This window comes from Lynx canadensis, chromosome D2, assembly GCF_007474595.2.
Source record: "Lynx canadensis isolate LIC74 chromosome D2, mLynCan4.pri.v2, whole genome shotgun sequence".
In the NCBI taxonomy this organism is placed as follows: domain Eukaryota; kingdom Metazoa; phylum Chordata; class Mammalia; order Carnivora; family Felidae; genus Lynx; species Lynx canadensis.
The window spans coordinates 831,861-852,221 of NC_044313.2; the positions used below are offsets into that span (position 1 = coordinate 831,861).

The window sequence follows — 20,361 nt, forward strand, 5'->3', positions numbered from 1 at the left end:
CTGTTTCGAGCAAGCAAACGGATCTGTTTTCACCTTCCTAGAAGCAGGTAGACTAGTTTCCACGTCACTGTTCATTCTACGCCAGAGCGTGCGGGCCGGCCGGCCCCCAGATGGACAGCCACCTGGACGTGACGTCGGCCGGCACCAGGGAGTCTGGGGAGGCTTGTGTATGATGCACACGAGGCAGAGACAGGAAAACGGACCTCAAAAAGGGAAACAGGAAAAATCTGTTCGAGGGCCCATGACGGGCAGGCTTTCACAGACACCTGGACGTCCCCCTGGTGTTAGGCAACGTCCCAAGAACCCACCTGCTCGAGGGGCCTCAGTGTCGGCCCGCCGACCGGCCAGCCGTGAGCACTCAGTGCACAAGGCAGTCCCCAGGGCCAGGGTGTCGGGGCCTGGAAACCTGAGGGTGTGCTGCCCGAGGGGCCCGAGGTGGGGAGCTCTGCGGCTCGGCACTGGGGGGACAGTGGCCGGCACGGTAGGCACCCCGCGGCCTGCCGGCTGTTGGAAGCGCGTGCCGGGGCCTCGGAGCGTCCCTGGTGGAGGGCAGCTTGCTGTCAGTGCTGGAGGGCCCCAGGCAGCACACGCACCCTCGGCCCCCGCGTGGGTTCGGCTGGAGTGGTCGCGGCACGACTCGAGGGCACTGGGCTGGGGCTCATTCTCAGCTCCCCCGCAGCAGTTCTCATTTTCACACCTTTTAAATAGCATCAAGACATTAAATACGCCTTTCCTGCACCAGAACCAGAGTCCTGGAGAGCTGCCGGCGAACTCAGGACGCGACGTGGAAATGCAAACCAGCCGTGTTTCCCGGCCGGCGTGAGCACGCGTGCTGGCCAGGCGGCCCGCTCGGAGCGCAGAGCGGCCGGGCCACAGCTCGCGACATCGTCCTGTTAGCAGAACGCCAACAAGACAAATGCCAACACGACAGTGGACGAGCAGGGGCGGTCAGGGCTCGCAAGGGATGAGGCCGGAGGCCGGCTGCAGATGGGGACACGCGGAACACGCGGCTTGTGGACGCTTACACGCGGGAAAAGGCAGATTGCACACACACGCCCCTGCACGCATCACTGCATGACAGCAGCACAGGACGGTGCACACGGGTGTGAACGGGACACACGGACGAGGGACAGCGCCAACAGGAGTGTCGGGAAAGGAGGGTGGGAGCAGGACAGCGACGCAGGCTCAAGGGTGCCCGCGTTTCGTTTCTAAACAGAAGGACACACGGGACGAACGCGGAAACACAGACGTGGCCACGCCGAGCGGAGGGCGCACGCTGTCGTCGGGTCTTCCCGGCTTTTCTGGACGCTTGAGCCTGTCCTCAGGAAGACGAGAGAGGCTGTGATCACACCACCGCTCGTCTGAGATGTGGGGCGTAGGGAGCTCGGGGCGCCGGGACGGCCACTGGACTTCACAGTCCCCCGGGGCGCGCCCCCGCCTGAGCCGTGAACGCGCCGGCGGCACAGACCCGCAGACTGAGGGGCTCGGGGTTCTGGCGCCCCGCGTGCGGCCCCGGGACGCCACGCCGTGTCAGACACACCCACGTGACGACGGCCGCCTCAGCCTCCGGGCCGTCAGACGCCCGAGTGGCGTGTTTCCGGTCCCGAAGGACGGCCGCGGCCTGCTCCCCGTGGGCACTTGGAGCAGGAAACAGGGTCGCGAGAAGCCGTGCGGTGCCTGGCCGCGCGGAGGGAGCGTCCCAGATGACCCACGTCTTTAGCGCCCTGCTCGCCTTCGCCTAGAGACGCAGTGGCTTTTCTTCGGCCCGCTGAGCAGCCAGGCGAGTTCTGGGAACGGCCTGAAGAGAAACGTTTAGGTTGGAGGGTCTTTGAGCGGCTGACAGCTGACTGATGGCCGCCCGGGAGGCCACAAAGGGGAGCTGTGTGGCGGGGCGCATCACATCGCCTCTCCCTGGGAAACTAATTGCTCCCAATTGTTCGCAGCGACATTATTTTTCTGGCAATCATTTCCTTTGAATACCCAAAATGAGCATGAAACAGCTCTTTTGCCTGGACATAAAAGTTAAATGTCCCAATGTTGATCAAATTAACTTCAGCGCCGTGACAATGGACTGTGTTTGTGAGAAAATAATGGGGGGACAACGGGGCGCTTTATGCCAGGATTTCACAGTTGTAATGTAAAATGTTTCTGTTGAACTAGGCCAGGCCACATCTCAAAGGGGACACACAGAAGCGCCCTGTCACTTGTGGAAAAAAATCTCATTTCACGGCCGAGAGCTCGGGGGGACGTCAGGAAGTTTCGGTGCTGGCGGCTCTGAAGGACAGCGTCCGAGGTCTCTGCTCCGCTTTAATCCCCGAGGTGCTCCCCAGGTGCCGAGCTACGTCTGGGACGCGGGCAGGCCCGTCCCCACGGTCGACTGGAGGTGCCCGCGGGAGGAGGGGTCCCCAGGATGCACAGGGGGGCCCCCCCGCGCCGCCCGCTCCCCACCCCTCAGACGGACACCGCGCTGACTAGCGGACAGTCTCCTCCAACCTCCTGTGAGATTAAAAGCAAAACGCTCAAGAGTCGCACAGGAAGCAGGAGGTAGTAAGGGCCGCACAGGAAGCACAGAGGTCGTTACTTGTGGCAAAAGCGCGGGGTTCCCCGGGGGCTGCACCCCATTAACCCTGAGGACCCATCTTCTGCCGCCTCCAGGAGCCCCTTCCAGGTCGGCCCGGGGGGCGCCAGCGTCCGCGAGACTGCCCCGCGCCGCACGGAGGCGCTCCACGGCGCTCACCGTCGCTGCTGTGGGGGGCACACGCTTCAGACAAAGAGACTTTGTCTCTCGCCTTTCTTGAGAGTAAGGTTTTACTCTGGGATCATCTTCGATTTCCAGGAAATCCGCACACACGGCACGGAATGCCTCTGAGTTGCCACCCGGCGTTCCCTCCGCCAAGCGCTCGGGGACGGGACGCCAGGCGCATGCGCCACCGCTCCCGGGTGCGACGCTACGGGGAGACCAAGCCAGGAGAAGGCAGGCTCCCCTCTCAGGAGCCTCCTGGCCGTCCCCCTGCGTCCCCGGAGCACGGCGGACAATGCTCCCGGAGGTTCCCAACGCCGTGAATGGGGCACTGTTGGTGGCATTGTCCTCCCCACCGGCAGAGCAGAATGCAGTCTGCTGGTGGCCGCCAAAAGGTTAGCCGCGCGATGAAAGGCCGGCCCGTCACTCACCGCTCCTACAGAGCCGCCCTTTGTGCCGGGCGGCCCGGCCCTGCGCCGCGGAGGCCCGGATCTGCGGCTGGCTGCGCGCCCCACAGAAGCCATTCATGGGAATGCAAAGTTGCAGAAAAGTGCCCCGGAACCCAGAGGCTGCTTTCCCGCAGGCCGCGAAGGAAGAGCAGTTTGGGGCAAGGACACGTTTTAATGCCCTACCCCACCGACAACCAACCCGACTACAGTCACCGAGACCTCTGTCTTGGCCCCCAGGCTCCGCGGGAGGCCCCAGCGAGCGGGCGCAGCCGACACGGAACCATCAGGCCGGAAGACCCGCACGTGGCTGCACCTCGGACCAGGTCCTTGCTCCCAGGCCGCGGGCTCGCTGTCCCATCCGCAGCGCCCCAGCCAAGCGGCTCGGTGGGGGGCGCCAGGCCACGGCTCCTTCAAGGTGACCCCTGCCCAGAGGGCTGCCCTTGTGCATCTGATGTACCTGCACGTCCCTGTCCTGCCTCCTAGGACCAGACGGCCTTCCGGGCCAGGTGCTGGCGGGTCAGCGCCCACCTGAGTGTTTCAACCTGCTCGAGCGGTGCTGGTGTTCTCAGCAACCCAGGGCCTCAGATGGGGCACTGCTGAGGCCTGCACGTTGGGGGCTCTCCAGAGCGGGCTTGGCTGAAAACAGGGGAGGGGGAGGCCCACCGTGAGTGGCCACGGGACGGGCCACCATGCGGGGGTACAGGGCCCAGACCCACTCGGTGTGCCCGGAGCTCAGGCTGGCTCAGGCCCTCTCCACCGGTCCGTCAGCCAGGGTCAGTCCCTTCTCTGCGCCCGGCTCAGCCTGAGCCCGGGAGGCCATTGAGACCCCCAAGAGCGGCCAGCACAGAACCTGCTCTGGGCTGAGAGCCAGGCCCTCCGTGTGCATCAGCGATAGCAGGAGAGCCAGACCCCGGTGCCCTACCCTCACAGCTCCTATGTGTGTCCCTGGCAGGCGGCCGCAGGAACCAGGGTGCCCAGACAGGGCATGAACCCTGGTCTCGAGGCCCCTTAAGGTGATGGCCACCGTCCCACACCTTCCAACTCCCTGTCCAGAGCGCATCCCTGCGGAACCCCATGAGGAATCCAGAAGGATCATGCGCGTGGGGGTGAGGCCCCATTCAGGCCAGGGCCAGGCCGGGTGCCCGTGGGAAGGGTCAAACGTCAGAGTGTAAGCCCTTGGCACATTTATGCAGACGCGGCACGGGCGCAGAGGTGGGGTGTGGCAGGGCCCCGGGGAAATCTGAGCTCGCCTGGGCAGAAACGGGGAGACCGTGTCTGGTAGCGACCGCTCCCCCAGGCCCGGGAGGGTCACTGACGTCACTCAGGACACAGAAGCTGGTCGGGGAGGACTTCCATCCGAGGCCTGGGCAGACCCTGACAGCCCCGTGCACGCACTCACACTGCCACGCTGAGCCTCAGCCAAGGTCCGTCTGTAAACCCAGAGGGGCGCCAGGCCGAGACCAAAGGCAACCCGTTAATCAGGGTGCGGGGAGCTGCCTTTCCCTCCCAGACGCCTACCGGCCCTGACCCCGCGGAAGGTCACACGCGGCAGGGTCAGGGACAGGCGGTGGGCCTCACGGGGCCCAGGGTGGGAAGGTCCTGAAAAGCAGCCTTGAGGGGAGCGCCAAACAAGCCGGAGTGACGGAGGCGGGCGGGAGCCCAGGCAGGAGGGGCACACCCCGGAAGACCCCTGAGCCCCACCCCCCCAGGCGCGTGGCCCCGGCCCCGGGAAGCAGGACCGGGCTGCGGGGAGGCGGAGCCGGGGGGGGGGGGGACCGAGCCTGTGCAGCCTGGGCCGCTCCCAGGTGCCCGGAGCCCGAGCCCGGCGACACCAGGATGGCGAGAGGGCTGGGGCCACGGGAAGGCGGGCGTGCCGTCTGTGGCGGGTGGAACCCACACGGCAGCGTCTCTGAGCCTTCGGGAGGCCGTCAACGCTGCAGCGGACACCTCCGTGGGGCCACAGCTCTGGGCACGTTTTCTTCTCTCCCCCACAACACGGGAGAGAAAGTGAGGCCACCCACCTTCCGGTCCATGTCGCGGGGACCGCTCAAGCCTTGGGACAGGGGGCGGGATTCGGGTCAAGTTGGCAAGTTTTGTGTTTTGGTAAATAGGAAAGAACAGAGGAGGAAAAGCAGCTGAAAAGCAGCGGCCATGCGCCCTGGAGGAGGCAGGGAGGGAGGGCCGCACGCTCAGCACCCACCTGTCGAGCACGTAGCCCAGAGCCTTGTGCCGGATCCCCGAGTACACGGACGGGCTTGTCTCCCAAGCGACCAAATTGGAAGCGTCATGGAAAAGATGGATGTTCACCAAGTCAAAGGCGCTGCAGGGACAGAAAGGAGACGTGGCGACAGAGGCTGGAACTGCCGGGCACCTGGCGTCCCGCCTACACCGTCCCGGCCCAGCTCCCGAGGGGCCTGCGGGGCCCGGGCCCCAGGGTCGCAGGGGGCAGCCCTGCCCATGCCCACGCGTGTCCCCCGCAGCCGCTCCGGGCTGACCCAGACGTCCCCCCGCCTGGTCAGAGAGGACACTCGCGGCCTCGGCCTCAGTCTTAAAACGCGTCTGGTCAGCTGAGAAGGGGGCTGTTTCCTGTCAAAGAAAATCACATGGCATGATCGCAGGAACTCTCCACAGGCCAAGAAGAGTCGTGAGGAAGAAGGAGGAGGAGGAAGAGGGAGAGAGAGGAGGGAGGACAGGAAGAGAGAAGACAGAAGGAGGAGGGGGAGGGAGGAGGAGGGGAGGGGGAGGACAGGAAGAGAGAAGAGAGAAGGAGAACAGAGGAGGAGGGGGAGGAGGAGGCAGAGGGGGAGGAGGAGGACAGAGGAGGAGGGGGAGGGAGGAGGAGGGAAGGGGAAGGGAGGACAGGAAGAGAGAAAGATGAGGAGGGGGAGGGAGGAGGGGAGGAGGGAGGACAGGAAGAGACAAGAGAGGAGGAGGGGGAGGGAGGAGGACAGAGGAGAAGGGGGAGGGAGGAGGACAGAGGAGGCGGAGGGGGAGGGAGAAGGAGGGAAGGGGGAGGATAGGAAGAGAGAAGAGAGGAGGAGGGGAGGGAGGAGGACAGAGGACGAGGGGGAGGGAGGAGGACAGAGGGAGGAAAAGGTGGAGGAGGCAGGAGCAGGCAGCCCGATCCCGGGCCTGGACCCCACCAAGGGCAGCTGGGGGCGGGGGCGATGCTCCTGGAGCCCATCAGCTGCTCCCTGTGGGTCAGTGACACCGGAAGAGGGGCACTAGGTGGGTCCTTTCACCCCTGAGAAGCCCCCCAGCTCACAGCCCCAAGAAGCCCGCAGGGGGACCCCCGCGGCCCCACTGTGGGTCTCTGCTCTGGGGGAGGCGGGGAGGCAGGAACTCAGCCGTCAGCCTTCCTGCCCCATGGAGGGCCCCTGGCGTCGCTGCAGACAGGTGGCCTCACCGGGGGTCAGTGTGGTGGCACAGGCACGCTACAGCTGTCACAGTGCCAGGGGCCCTGTGGGGGCCCAAGACCCTACGAGATGCGTGTGCTGAGCTAACGACCCCACCACGGCCCGGCCCGCTCTGTGCCGAGGTGGCCGGCGTGGCGTGAGCGAGGGCACTATGTGCTCCCTGGATTCCAGCAGTGAGTCTGAGGCTCGGCCTGGGGCTCCTCCTGCCCCTGCTCCAGGGAGAGCCAGCCCTGAGGGGCTCTGGGGAGGCTCCCGGCCAACAGCAGGGGCGGCTGAGGGCCGGCCCGGGATGGGGCACCCCGTCTGGACGCACCCTCGGCCAGCAGAAGGCCTTTCCACGGCCACCGGCGGGACACATGCCCCTCTAGGACCCTAAGAGCGGGTGCGGACTGCAGGCACCCTCAGCCCCGCGGTGGCCCCGTGAGTGCACGTTAGGAAAGCAGGTAAGGGGTTTCTGCAGAAGGGGTGTGGCCACGCCGGATGGAGAGCCAGCCCAAAGGAGGCAGGGCCCAAGGGTCGGGTTGGGGGCGGGCTGCCTGCCCTGCGCTCCAGGCCAACTGCAGCGGACCGTGGCCGCACTGGGACCACCACAGGAGCTGGTTGCCTGGGCAACGCTCACGCCCACAGGAGGAGGTGGTGGGGCCTCTGGCGGGCCGGTGCGGGGACACGGGACACGGGGACCAGCGACTACACTCCCTGTCACACGGCGTCACCGAAGACAAAGCCACAGGGCGGTGGGCACTCGGGGCTTTCCAGTCGGGGCAACTCTTGATGGGACGTTCGCCCCCCACTACGAGTGCACAACCAGCGAGAATGTTCCAGAATTCAGAAGCGGAGGTAAACCTACCAGTCCGCGACACACCATCTCGTCCGCACGAAGCCTTTCCTTGACCACTTGCACTGAAAACAAACAGGATGCACAAGTCAGCCGGCGGGAAAGACGGGGGAGGGGCGCGTAACTCAGCGGCCGGGGTGGGGGGGCACCCCCGTGCTTTTCCCACCCTCTTTCCGCCAGGGGACTTCTGCTCGGAACCGCAGCGTGTGCCCGGTGCAGGCGGAGCACCTCACCCTCGGCCACCGGGGACGTGGCCAGCCCGTGACCAGGCCGCCCCCACGTGCCCTCAAGAAGTCCCGACCCGGAGGGAAGGGAGCCGGCCGCCTCAAAGGCCCTGCCCGGAGCGCCTACGAGCGGCTCCAGGGTCGGTGCTCCCAACCGCGGGAGCAGCGCAGGCCCCTGGCGTCAGACCAAAGAAACCCAGTATTTGTCTCTGCTACGTTTTCCCTAAAAGCAGCCTGTGTTCTAGAAGCTGGGAGAAGGGCCCATGTTTCCCACACTCCTCTCTGGCTGGTTCGTGCGGGGATGGGATGGGGCAGGCGAGAGGCCGGCCGTGCCCACCTCTCCCTCGTTTGCGGAGCTCACACCGGGCAGGGAGGGGAGGGGTTGTGCTGTGTCACGCTGGCCCACACGGGAGCCACGGCCAGCTGGGCCGCTGCACCGGGCAAAGGCTAAGTACAAAGCCAGGTGTTTTGTGTGGTCTGGACAGGGTGGCTTGCGGCCCAGGCAGTGGGACCGGGGCTCTGCTCACAGGCCTCACGAGCCCCCAGGAGGCACCGGGGAGACCCCCTGAGCCCCCACTTTACAAATACTTCAGCAAGTTGCACGGAAACGTCCCGTCTCCCCGAGCCCCGGGGCGGGTCCCTGTGCCATCCCGTCAGGCACCGCTCTGAGGACAGAGGAGGAGGACGGCCGTGGTGACGCGGCCTCGGTGGGCCTGGGCTTTTGGTGCTGGGGGTAACCATGCGGGACCCACGGTTGAATGCTGATGGAAAGTGTTCCAAGTGAGAGAAAGGTCCAGAATGACAGGGGCTCTAGCCCACTCAGTGGTTACTCTTTATCTAGTGCAAGTAATTGAGTGGCTACGAACCCCTCCCTGACCCCACATCCCCCTCAGCCACTGTCCCACCCGTGTCCTCTCCTGATGACCAGCTTCCCAGGCGTCCAGCTTGGTGCCCACGGCAACGCCCTGCTGGGGGAGGGGCTTTCTTCAAGGTCACTGTCACCTCTGGGTGCAAACCTCTGGAGGCCTCTCCCTCACCGCCCCGATGCTCCGGGGGCACCACGGCCAAGCGTCCACACCTCGCAGGACACGTCCACGCCGCCCGCCCGTACCATCCTCGCAGGACTCCTCCTCTCTGTGCTGCCGCCCCGAAGCCGCCCGCGGGCCGGTGAGGCTGCCATCCGTCCATCCTGCTCTCCCTCTGCACGTGTTCTGTCTGAGAACTTCGGTCTTCAGTTCCAGAAAGCTCCCTCTTGCAATAATCGCCCTACTGTTCCTCTCTGATCTTCTCGTGGAGGAGCACCAGAGCCCCCCACGGGCCCTTCGTGTCTTTTAACTGACCTTTCCTTTCAAAAAAATGAAAGCCAAACACCCAGCCAAGCGGAAACGACCACGGTCTCCACCAGCAGGGTCCAGACGCACCCGATGCACACCCTTCCGCCACTTGTGCTGTTTCTGTCTGCTCTTCCCCAGACTCCCTCCGTTTTCGGTCTTTGTTTGGGGCTGTTTTAGGTTCACAAACCTTGCGTTTGCGCCTTGATTAGCATCCTGAGGGCCTACACGTACTCATCCTAAGTCTTTCTCGACTTGTTCCGCAGGACGCGCCCGCTTGGAGTAAACCGCGTCTGGCGCGTTGGCGTCTCGGCTCCCTGGGTGGGAGCCCCGCTCCTCTGTCCCACAGCAACCTGCCGCCCAGCCGCCAGCCCCCGGCTCCCCCGCCGCGGCCCCGCACCACGAAGGAGGGGGTCCTCGCCCCCCGGGCGCCGACCTCCCGTGACCCGAAGCGAGTCACTGCGGGGTGGGTCACTTCGTTTTGCTCCTTGATCTCAGAAACCAAGTCTTCAGGACTCCGATGGCTCCTCCCCGCCGGCAGCCGTCCTGCCCTGCCCTGCGATGTCCCCCTGCTCACGCACAATCCACTGACGCTCCACAGGTGCCAGCGTGCACACTCCTCGAGGCTGCGGTCTCTGCTGGACCCACGGCACCCGGGGTGGGTGGGGAGGAGCGAACGGGGACGCGCCCACCCTGCTTCCAGAAAGTTCCTTCCAGAAGCCAGGATGGACACAGGACAGGAGACCCCCCCCCCCCCCGGGCTGGGCGGTGCTGCTAAGGCCCGAATACCATGGGTTCTTGCCTAGAATTTAACATAACCAGCACTGATTTTATTTCCATTAAAAATGGAAGGCGTTTGTGAATTTAATTAACCAAAAATTAATTACTGTTCCCAATTTTCAATTACACGTTAACCGAAGTGTCTCCGTGCACATACACCTGCATGCATATCTTCAATACACGCACCATGGGTGTATCTCTTTTTACACACTTAAAACTTCTACGATAACGAAGCGCTGTTTGAAATTATTAATAGAATGAATACACGTAGCAGAGAACAATGTGTTACTTTTTCATATGATGTAGACTTGTAATAACTGTAACTTCCAGAGGCTTCTAACGAAATTTAAGATTTTTAACTGCATCGCAAACAAATCTCAAAAACTTGCACAGCATGGCATTATTACACCCACGTTATTTTTTGTAGAATTTTTTTTCATTTTAGAGAGAACAAGAGAGAGGCAGTGTGTGCGCATTCGCCTAAGAGGGGGAAGGGCGGGGTGGGGGGTGAATCCCAGGCAGGCTCCACACTCAGCGTGGACCCGTCATGGGGCTCGATCCCACAACCCTGGGATCATGACCTAAGCAGAAATCAAGAGTGAGACCTTCAACTGACTGAGCCACTCAGGCACCCCAACGCCCAAATATTTTGACGAAACATTTGCAGAAAATACGTTCCTTCTGAAGTAAGTTCCTCATTACAATCACAAACGTGTTTAGGTGGCATTTCCAAGTAATTTCACAAGATGACAAGATGGGGTTACAGCCCGCGACCTCCTGGACTGCCAGAGCCTGTGCTCCGCGGGTGATCACGTGTCCCTGGGTGTGACGTCAGGGGTCCTTCCAGAAACTGCCTTCCTCACCCACAGAGTGCCGCACAGCCCTCCACCGGGGGGCCAAGGAGGCGGTCACGGCGAACGCTGCCACATTCACCGTGCAGACCCAGGGCCGAACACTGCCACCTGCCCGAGACCACCGGCTCCTCAGGGAAAGGACCGGAACTGGCATCTCCCTAAGCCCTGGACCCAAGTCCCCTCGCTGTGACCATCCCTTCCCTGTCGTGGCTGGGCCCCGGGTCACGCCGGGCAGGGCAGGGCCAGGGGACACACCCCGATCAGCAGAAGGGGCAAGTGCCCGCCTGGTGAGGCTTCACTGCGTAACCCCCTACGGGAAACACACGCGTGTGCTCACACACGCACGAGCCCACAGCTGTCCCGCACCCGGGAGGGACGGAGACGGGAGCCCGTCGCCTCCGTCACAGGCTGGGGGTTCCCTCGAATGTCAACTGATCTGTTTCGCTCCATCTACGTTCTGAGGCTTTCTGGTCACCAGGCACTTCTGAAGCCTCCCCAGAGGACGCCGGGCGGCCGAGCGTGGGCAGCAGCGGCCGGGCACCCGCCCGGCTGGCAGAGGCTGTCGCCGCGGAATGAAACCACGTCACGCCGGGCGGGGTGGGGGGCTGCCGCATCGCTCACCTTGCAATATTAAGTCCCTGCTCAGACCCCCTGTTAATAGGATTCCTTTAGCCAGCAGATGGATGGTGACGGCAGGATGGTTCATCCACTAAAGGACGGCATAAATCACCACGGAGAAAAGGGAGGCTGCGGGGAGGTTATCGGCACGCAGCCTTGCCCGTGAAAGGCCCGCTTTGGAGCATTAGTGAAATTAATCCATCTTTCATAAGAGCTTGGAGCAGTCCCTGTGATCTATGGTAACAACCAATTTCTCACTACGGGCAAGAGGAAAAAAATGCCTCGGCCCCGATCGACTACACAAATCTGCTTTTTAAAAATGGTCTCACATTATCCGGAGTGCTGCTCCCTGAGGCAGCATTTGAAATTCATGCCGAGCCAAAAGCACCCATAAATCAGCAGGGAAAGTTTTGTTAGTTTTACATGCAGCGGGCCGTAATTATTTGGAATTGCATTATGCCTCCATCACGGTAATTACATTTAGATTATCCTTAAGTGACGGTAATAAAAGGAGAGAAATCAGGCCGAGACTAATTCCCTCCCCTAAAATGTGTCCAGATAAAGCTGCAGGACTGGCTGGAAGGCACAGGAGCAGGGCTGCGAACGCGGCTGCCCAGCGGGGACGGACCGCACGAGGACGGACGCGGACTGCCGCACGCCCAAAAAGCACCACGCTTCGACGGAACGTTAGAAGCCTGTACGCGTTTTCTAAACGTTTTTCCTTCTGTTAATCAAGCCACGTGCACTTCTGCCACATCCACGCTGTCGGACCACACGGACCAGGCACTTAGTTTCTAGCGCAGCAGCAGCACGTGGAACAGAACAAGGATGGCGACCGCAGGGAGCCCAGGGACACCGCGGTCTCCAGTTGAGAGGCCGGGGTCTGCCTGACGACGCCCCATTTCTCCTTCCAGAAATCCCTCCCCTCTGCCGGTGGATGGGACAGCGGCCACCTGGGGGCTGGGGCCTGGACCCCCACTGCTCCCCCAGGGGAGACGCAGCTGCTGGCTATCTGCCCCACGAAGCCACACCAGCACCTCAGAGGGGGCCGCGCACTGGCCACGGGCCCCGGGGCCGTCGGCGGTGTCTGCCCTCCGAGGGGTGTGCAAGAGGCGGGACATCGCCGCTGGAGTAAAGCCCCAGACTTCGTGCTGACCCACCTGCATGGCCGGGGCCCGCGGAGGGAAGGGCTGGGATCGGGGCCAGGCCGCAGGGCCCCCACACGGGCTGGGGTCTGGGGGGCTGGCCTTCACAGAGCTGGGCCGGAAGGGAGCCTGAGGGCCGGGGAGCAGGGAGCCCCTCGGAAGGAGGCCCACCATCCTGGGGGGACAGAGGCTCAGGGCCAAGGGCTCAGCAGGGGCCCGCCTCCTCCGCGGGGTGTCGTGCACGGGGCACTGCCGTGCCCTCCCCTCCTGGCACCCAGAGGGATGCCGAGACCACCACGTGGGCCTCTTCTCTGGGAACATCACAGCTCACAGCCGACAGACTCCAGGGGCTCCAGGGACAAGACGAGGGCAGGGGTGCCACCGGAGGACCCCGTGGCAGGAGGAAGAGGGACCGGGGAGGTGCGTGCTGCACGCAGGGTGTCTGGCTCACGTGGGGCGATCGGCCGACCCCAAGCCCCCAACAGCGTGGGGCACAGCTGGGTCCCCCCCCCGCCCCGCCCACGCGCACATAGTGGCACCGCTCAGCACGTCCCCGCGGAGGCTGGGGCACCGCGGGCCACTCGCTCCTCAGCAAGCGCCGGTTCACAGCCTTCGGGCAGGTGGATGCTGCAGACACCCCCCCTCCGCCGGCCCCCCAGAGTCCTGCCCAACCCCCCCCCCCCCCCCCCGTCCACGCCCTGTGGGGGAACCCTCCCTCCGGGCCACAAGCTCACCAGGCGCAGGTGAGCGTCCCAGCTGGGCTAAGAACGGAGACAGGCAGCCCTGGGTCTCGGCACGGTCACCTGGCTGATGGAAATAGCGGGAGAGGCAGCCTGAGGAGACCGCGGCCAGGACACCTGCTCCCAAACCACCCCGGCACCTGTCAGGGCTTGCTGTCCTCCTGCCGTCGGCCCCGCCACCAGCTCTCTCGGCCCGTGTCCCCCGGGGCCCGCGGTCACTCTCGGGGACCCTGCTCGACTCTGAAGCCGACTTTGCGGCCCTTGGCATCTCCGAGGGGACAGCAGCCCTTGGCCGACGTTTGGAGAGGGTCGTCCGGATCCCCTCAGCTGCTTCCAGAGTCTTCGGGCCACACTCCAACCTCAAGAGGAGCGGGGGACGGCGGGGGCTGGGCAGCCAGGACAGGGGCCGGCCCCCCGACACCACGTCCTTGGCTCAGGGACGAGGAATGAGGAAGCCTGCCCAGAATGACAAGCACACCCATCCTTCACCCTGCACTCGGGTCACAGACAAGTTAATACCGTCGTGGCCTTGCTGAAAATCAGCTCCGGTGCAGGTGGGCGTCTCCGTGGATGGTGGCCAGCCCTCAGGCAGAGGGGCCCCGGCGGGGCCATCCTTCTTGCGCCGAGCTGGCCTCCCGTGTGGCAAGAACGCCGCCCCCCCCCCCCCCGCCCCCCGCGCTCCACGTCCCGTTGCGGTTTAACAGACGACCGCAGGGCGCCGGGAGCGAGCCTGGGTCAGCGTGTGAGTCAGCAGACTCCAGAAGGCTGGCCGTCCCGTTTGCTAAAACTAGCAGAACCCAAGCCTACCTGGGCCACAGCGACTGCGCACCAATAACACAGCCACACGGAAACGTGCTAAACCCAGTGGAGACGGAGGTGCGTCCCGGCTCACCGCGAGCAGTGCGCGAGCCACGCTCTGGGCTGCAGGCACCCCGAGGGCACGGGGCGGGGGCTCCCTCAGCTCTAGTTCTCCGCGGTGCCTCTCGCTCGCTGCTCCCCCGAGGCCTGACCTGGGAAATGGCCAGAGGGCCGGCACTCGGGCGCCGGGACGCGGCCTGCGTGTCTGGCCACCGGCACCCCGCACCGCCGCTGGCCACGTCAACGTGCTCGCATCTCGCGCCTGCCGGGAGGCCCCTGGCCTCTCCGGCCCCCCGTGAGCTGATTATTATTTTCCTACATCTCGTAGTCAAGGTGCCGGTGCCTGGAAACGACGGTCAGAACACGTGGCGATTCGTGCAAGGACAGACACGGTGGTTCTCTCAGCCCCCACCTAAGACACCGGGACGGACCCGCGTGGGTGCCAGCCCCTCCCAGAGAGACGGTGCACCGCAGCCCTCAGCAGCCACACTGGGATCCCTGCCCCGAAATATGACGGCTTCGGGCCCTAAACGTGCTCGTGTGTTCCCGCGAGGTGCGCGCTCTGAGCGGGAACCGTGCGAGGGGGGCGGGCGGGCCGTGACGCACCTCGGGGAAGTAGTCCTGCGGGAACTTCTCCTTCTCCAGCATTGGCGTGCTCTCCAGTGTGTCCGAGTAGATCTCTTTGCCAGTGACTTTTTTATACTTCTTAGCTGGAAAAGAGCACAAGAATGACCTCATCACTACACCCCACCCAAGCAGTGCAGCTCTGTGGGGAGCGAGGGAGGCCCCCGGGAGGGGACCCGCGGTCTGGGGACGCCAGTGCTCGTAAATTGCCATCCACGACCCGGAACCCGACACTCCACTTCATTATCCCCTAAGAGCTTCCAGCCTGCAGATTTACAAGGGCTAATTGGCATCCTCCGTAAAAACCGTGAATATATTCAAGACGGCTGCAGAATTGCCGTTCACTCATACCTTAATACGAATTTATTTAATAACATCGATTTCCTCCTCACATCCAGCCAACATCACTCATGTCCGGGGAAGAGCAGTTTTTATGTGAGACACAGCAGATACGGCGCGGGGCGCTCTGCACCCGCTGCCTGCGGCTCCCCAGACCCCGTGCCTGGGCTGACGCCCCTGCCCTTCCACGTCGAGGCCCAGGACCCCTTCCTTCCACAGACGCACGGCCCACACCCACGCCGGAGTCTCACGAGCGGCCCGGGGGCGCGGAGGCCGCTGGCTTCCCCACAAGACCGCGGGCAGGGACCTCGGGCAGCACGCGGGCCCCGATGGCCGCCGCCTGGCCGGACGCCTGGCTCCGGGGTGAAGTTCCTGACAAATCACGAGGTGTGCTCTCAGTGTCTGTGGGGCTCATGCTCCCTGCCCCACGGCGCTCACCGCTGCGGCAAGTGGAGCACTAAGAGCCCCACGGACCCCCTGGCAGGGGCGGACAGCAGCAGGGAGACAGGTGAGCACGGGGGGCGGGCGGCGGGAAGGAGACAGGTGAGCACGGGGGGCGGGCGGCGGGAAGGAGACAGGTGTGCAGTGTCGTGGGACAAAGCTCTGGCCACTGTGGGTTTGGAGGAGCGTGAACCCCAGGTCAAAGCAAAGCACTGGAGGGTAAAGACTCATCTAAAGACCCACCAGAGGGACACAGGACGAGATGTTTGGGGACTCGGGGAATTCAGGACACAGCAGTGTGTGGAGCCATCCCCAGGTGCACACAGCTGCTCACTGTACCCACTGTCCCTCTGTTCCTGTTCCCAAACACGGGCACGACCCGCTGAGGTGACTAGTGGGGGAGGGTAAGTTGGTCCCCCGATCTCCCCTCATCACCTCACCCCTGGGCTCTGCGTTAGCCGGTCGGCACCTCGTGGTCAAGCCTGGGTCATGACAACAGGCGGCCAGGGGCACGAGCTCCTGAGCACAGGTGGTGCACGCCCCCAGGGCAGACTCCCCCAGGACAGACGCCCGGCAGTGTGTGATGATGGGGCAGCACTGGGTCTGCGGTGTTTGAGGTCAGTGACGAAGAGGAGAAGCCGTGGCAGGAAGGCAATTTGGCTTCCGATGAAAACCCTCGTTGCCTCTGAGGAAAAAGGAAGAGCTCGGGAGAGGTGGAGAGAAAGGAGTTCGTTCTTGGTTAAAAAATAGGCTTCAGCGTTTAGAGCAGTTTTAGGACTAAAAACACCCGAACGGGAAGCACCACCTCGCCCACCGCCGCCCGTCCCGCTGCCGACACGCGGCACTGGTTCAGCAGGGGCACCCGGCCTGGCACCGGGGCTCACGGTCCGTGCCGGCGTGCCCGGGGTTTTGACAAAGGCACGGTGCCACACGCCCAGCACGGCGGTATCACACCTACCCTCCCACGGTCCGGAAGTGCCGGGCGCTGGCCCGGCCCCCTGCCCCCCGCAGCCCCTGCCACACTGACTGCTTATACCCTCCTTCTGCCTTTCCAGAAACATCATCTTGCTGGAGCCTTTCCCCACAGGCTTCTTCACTCAGAAAAACACACATTTAAGGCTCTTCTATGTATTTTTGCGGCTCCATTTTATTGCTGTGTAACATTCCACCGTTTGACATTCCACAGTCTACTTATCCATTCACCCAGAAAGGACATATTCTGGTTCCTTCTGGTTTGGGGTAATTATGAACAAAGATGTTATAGATACTTCTGCGTAGGTTTTTGTACGGACATAAAATTCCAACTCCTTTGGGTAACATGCCGAGTGGGATCGCTGGACTCCACAGTAAGCCTGTGTTTAGTTCATAAGAAACCACCGAGCTGTCCTCCCCAGTGGCCGCACCGTGTCACACCCCCAGTGGCCAGGAGTGAGGGTCCTGCTGCTCTACGCCTCCCCGGCACGCCGGGCGGTCGGTGCTCCGGACTCTGGCCGTGCGAACAGGTGCACGGTGCTGTCTCCTCACACGCGATGCGGGGCGTGTGCTCCTATTTTCATCTGTCGTCTGTACATCTTCTTGAGTGAGAGGTATGTTGAAACGTCTGGCTCATCTTTTCATTGGACTTGTCTCTAATTGTTGAGTTTTAAGAGTTCTGAGCCTGCCGTGGACTACCAGCTGCGTCTTTTGCAAACAGCTTCCCCCGTCTGTGGCTTCTCTTTCCACTCCCTCGACAACTCTTTCACAGAGCAGAAATCTCTAATTTTAACAAAGTCCAACTTACCAATCTTCTTCATGGGTTGTGGAGCTGTATTTCAGAGTCATCACCAAGCCCAAAGTCACCTGCGGTTTCTGTGTTATCTTCTGGGCATTTCATACTTTCATCCTTTATGCTTAGTTCCGCGACCCGCTTTCGGTTCACTTTCGGGGAGGTGTAAGGTCTGGGTGTGGATTCACTGTCTTGCACGTGGACGCCCAGCAGTTCCAACACCACCTTTGCTCCGCTGTGTTACCTTTGCTCCTTTGTCAGATGTTAGTCACCTGTATTGATGTGGGTCTATGTCTCTGACCCACCGACCCGTCTGTCTACCGTTCCGCCAACCCCACGCCATCTTGATTACGGTAGCTTTTCTGTGAGTCTTCAGGTCGGGTAGTACCAGTCCTACAACCTTGTTTTCCTCCTTCAATATGGGGTTGGCTCTTCCGAGTTTTTTGTCTCTTCCCTGTAAATGTGAGACTCAATTTGTTGAGGTCTACAAGGTAACCTGCTGGAGTTTTGATGAAGATTGCCCTGAATCCACGGATCAAGCTGGGAAGAACCAATATATTGACAATACCGAATCTTCCTGTCTGTGACCGTGGGCTACTGCTCCCCTTATTTGGATCCTTTTTGGTTTCTTTCAACAGAGTTTTGTACTTTTCCTCATATTAATCTTTTTTTAACGTTTACTTGCTTTTGAGACGGAGACAGCGCGCACGCATGGGGGAGAGGCAGAGAGAGAGGAGGACAGAGGATCCCCGTGGGCTCTGAGCTCTCAGCCCAGAGCCCGACATGGGGCTCGAACTCATGAACCGTGAGATCGTGACCTGAACTGAAGTCGGACGCCCAACCGACTGAGCCACCCAGGTGCCCCTTCCTCGTATGAATCTTATACATATTTTGCTAGATTTATTCCTAAGTATTTCTTGTGTGTGTGTGTGCGCTAATGTAAATGGTATTTTGTTTTTAATTTCAAATTCCGCCCATTCACTGTCGGTATAAAAAAGCCATTGACTTTGTATATTAACCATGTATCCTGTAACCTTGCTCATTGGTACCAGTTTTTGTCGTTGAGGATTCTTTCAGATTTTCTACGTAATCATGTCATCGGAGAACTAAGGCCGCTTTATTCCTTGACCCCGACTCCCATCAAGCCTCTTATTTCTTCTTGCCTTACGGCACCGCCAAGATTTCCAGTACGATGTTGAAGAGAAACGACGAGTGGACGTCCTTGCCTCGCTCCTGATTCTAAGCGCAAAAGCATCTGAGTGTCTATTACATGTCATGTGGACGTAGGTTTCTGTAGCTGTTCTTTACCAAGTAGTTCTTTCCTGTGCCTAGTTTGCTGAGAGTTTTTATTATGAAGAGGTGTCAGGTTTAGTCAAAGACCTTTTCTGCATCCACTGACACGTGATTTTCTTCTTTAGCTTGTTGATACGATGTATGACATTAACTGAGTTTCAAATGTAGAACCAGTCTTGCACACCTGGAAAAAATCTCCATCTGCCATGGTGTAGAATCCTTCCTACACACTGTTGGATTCAAATTGTCAATATTATGCTGAAGAGTTTCGCATTTTATGTTCATGAGAGACACGGGCCTACGGTTTTCCTTTTCTATGACGTCTTTATTTGGTTTGGGGATTAGGCAAGGCTGGCCTCACAGAACGAGTTAGAAAAGTTTTCCCTCTGCTTCTACTTTCTGGGAGAGACTGTAGAGAACGGGTGTGATGTCTTCCTTCAATGCTTGGTAGAATTCACAGTGAAACCATCTGGGCCTGGTGCTTTCTTTTTTGAAGGTCATTAGTTACTGATTCAATTTCCTTAATAGATAAAGGCCTATTCAGATTATCTAGTCTTCCATTTATGAGTTTTGGTAGGGTGTATCTCTCAAGGAACTGGACCATCTAAATTATCAAATTTATAGGCCAATTCACAATATACCTTTATTATCCTTTTAGTGTCCACACTGTCAGTGGTGATGACCCCTGTCTCATTTCTAATATTAGTAAATTGTGTTTTCTTTTTTCTCGGTTAGCCTGACTAGAGGTATATCAATTTTATTGATCTTTTCAAAGAATCAGCTGTGGGTTTTGTTAATTTTCTCTATGGAGTTCCTGTTTTCAATTTCATTGATTTATGCTCTAGTTTTTATTATTTCTCTTCTTATGATTTGGATTTATTTTGCTCTTCTCCTAGCTTCCTAAGGCAGCAGCTTCGATTATTGACTTCAGGTCTCACCTCTTCTCTGCACATCTGATGCCACCGACGCCTGGCTTTCACTGTAGCCCACAAATTTTGATCAGCTGTATTTCATTTTCATTCAACTCAAAATATTTTGAAACTTTTTCTTGAGATTTATTCTGTGACCCATGTGTCAGTTATAAGCGTGTTCTTTAACGTCCAAGTGTTAAAACAAAATACAGTGACCAGCCTTTAAAATTCCCTGAGCACATAAAGCCACTTTAATCATACAAACAAAGCTGAAATTAGCTTATTTTTATTTTGCAAGACTAACTTAAACCGGCTCATTTCTTACTTAAGCCTCTGAAAATCATAAGCAACCCTCAAACTGTTTCCAAAGGTTGACAGGAGGTGACCGCTAAGCGATTCCCCATTACTCACGAGAATTCTTACAACCATCACGGGGAAGAAGGAGCAGTCACTGCCCGCACACCGTGTGGGCTGCTGTTTCACGACACACCCCGGAGCCTCACTCCACGTCTCGGTTTGAGCGCTCGGGTTTGCACACGGTCTTGCTGACGTGCACCACCCACTTTGGCTAATTATTACCTCAGGGATTCCCTGGCTTTACTTCTGTCAGTTCTGAACTTTTGGCACACGTATTTTGGGATTTTCCGGCCACCTTTCTGTTATTGATTTCCAGTTAAATTCCACTGTGGCCCCAGAGTATACTTTGTGTGATTTCTGTTCTTTTAAATTTGCTCAGGAGTGTTTTATGGCCCAGAATGTGGCCTATCCTGGTGAATGTTCCAGGTGAACTTGAGAAGAATGTACGTTCTGCTGTTGTCGGATAGAATATTCTATAAGTGTCCATCAGACCCAGGTGATCGATGGTGCTGTTGAGTTGGACTAGGCCCTTACCACTTCTCTGACTTGCCAGGTCTGTCCGTCTCCGGTGGGGGGCACCGGAGGCCTCAACTCTAACCGTGGATTCATCCATTTCTCCTTGACGTTCTGTCAGTTTTTGC

The 20,361-nt window shown here is 60.3% G+C and overlaps 1 protein-coding gene across 3 annotated transcripts in view; it reads right to left on the reverse strand.

Annotated features, from left to right (window-relative positions):
* INPP5A (inositol polyphosphate-5-phosphatase A) overlaps window positions 1–20,361 on the reverse strand; it is a 173,237-nt gene that overhangs the window by 44,517 nt on the left and 108,359 nt on the right. For all 3 annotated transcript variants that reach the window (XM_030334760.1, XM_030334761.1, XM_030334759.1), the window contains exons 6-8: window positions 14,597–14,700; window positions 7,453–7,505; window positions 5,390–5,509 (exon numbers count right to left, since the gene is read on the reverse strand). In XM_030334760.1, the coding sequence (XP_030190620.1) occupies window positions 5,390–5,509; window positions 7,453–7,505; window positions 14,597–14,700 (277 nt within the window). The remainder of the gene's footprint in view (window positions 1–5,389; window positions 5,510–7,452; window positions 7,506–14,596; window positions 14,701–20,361) is intronic.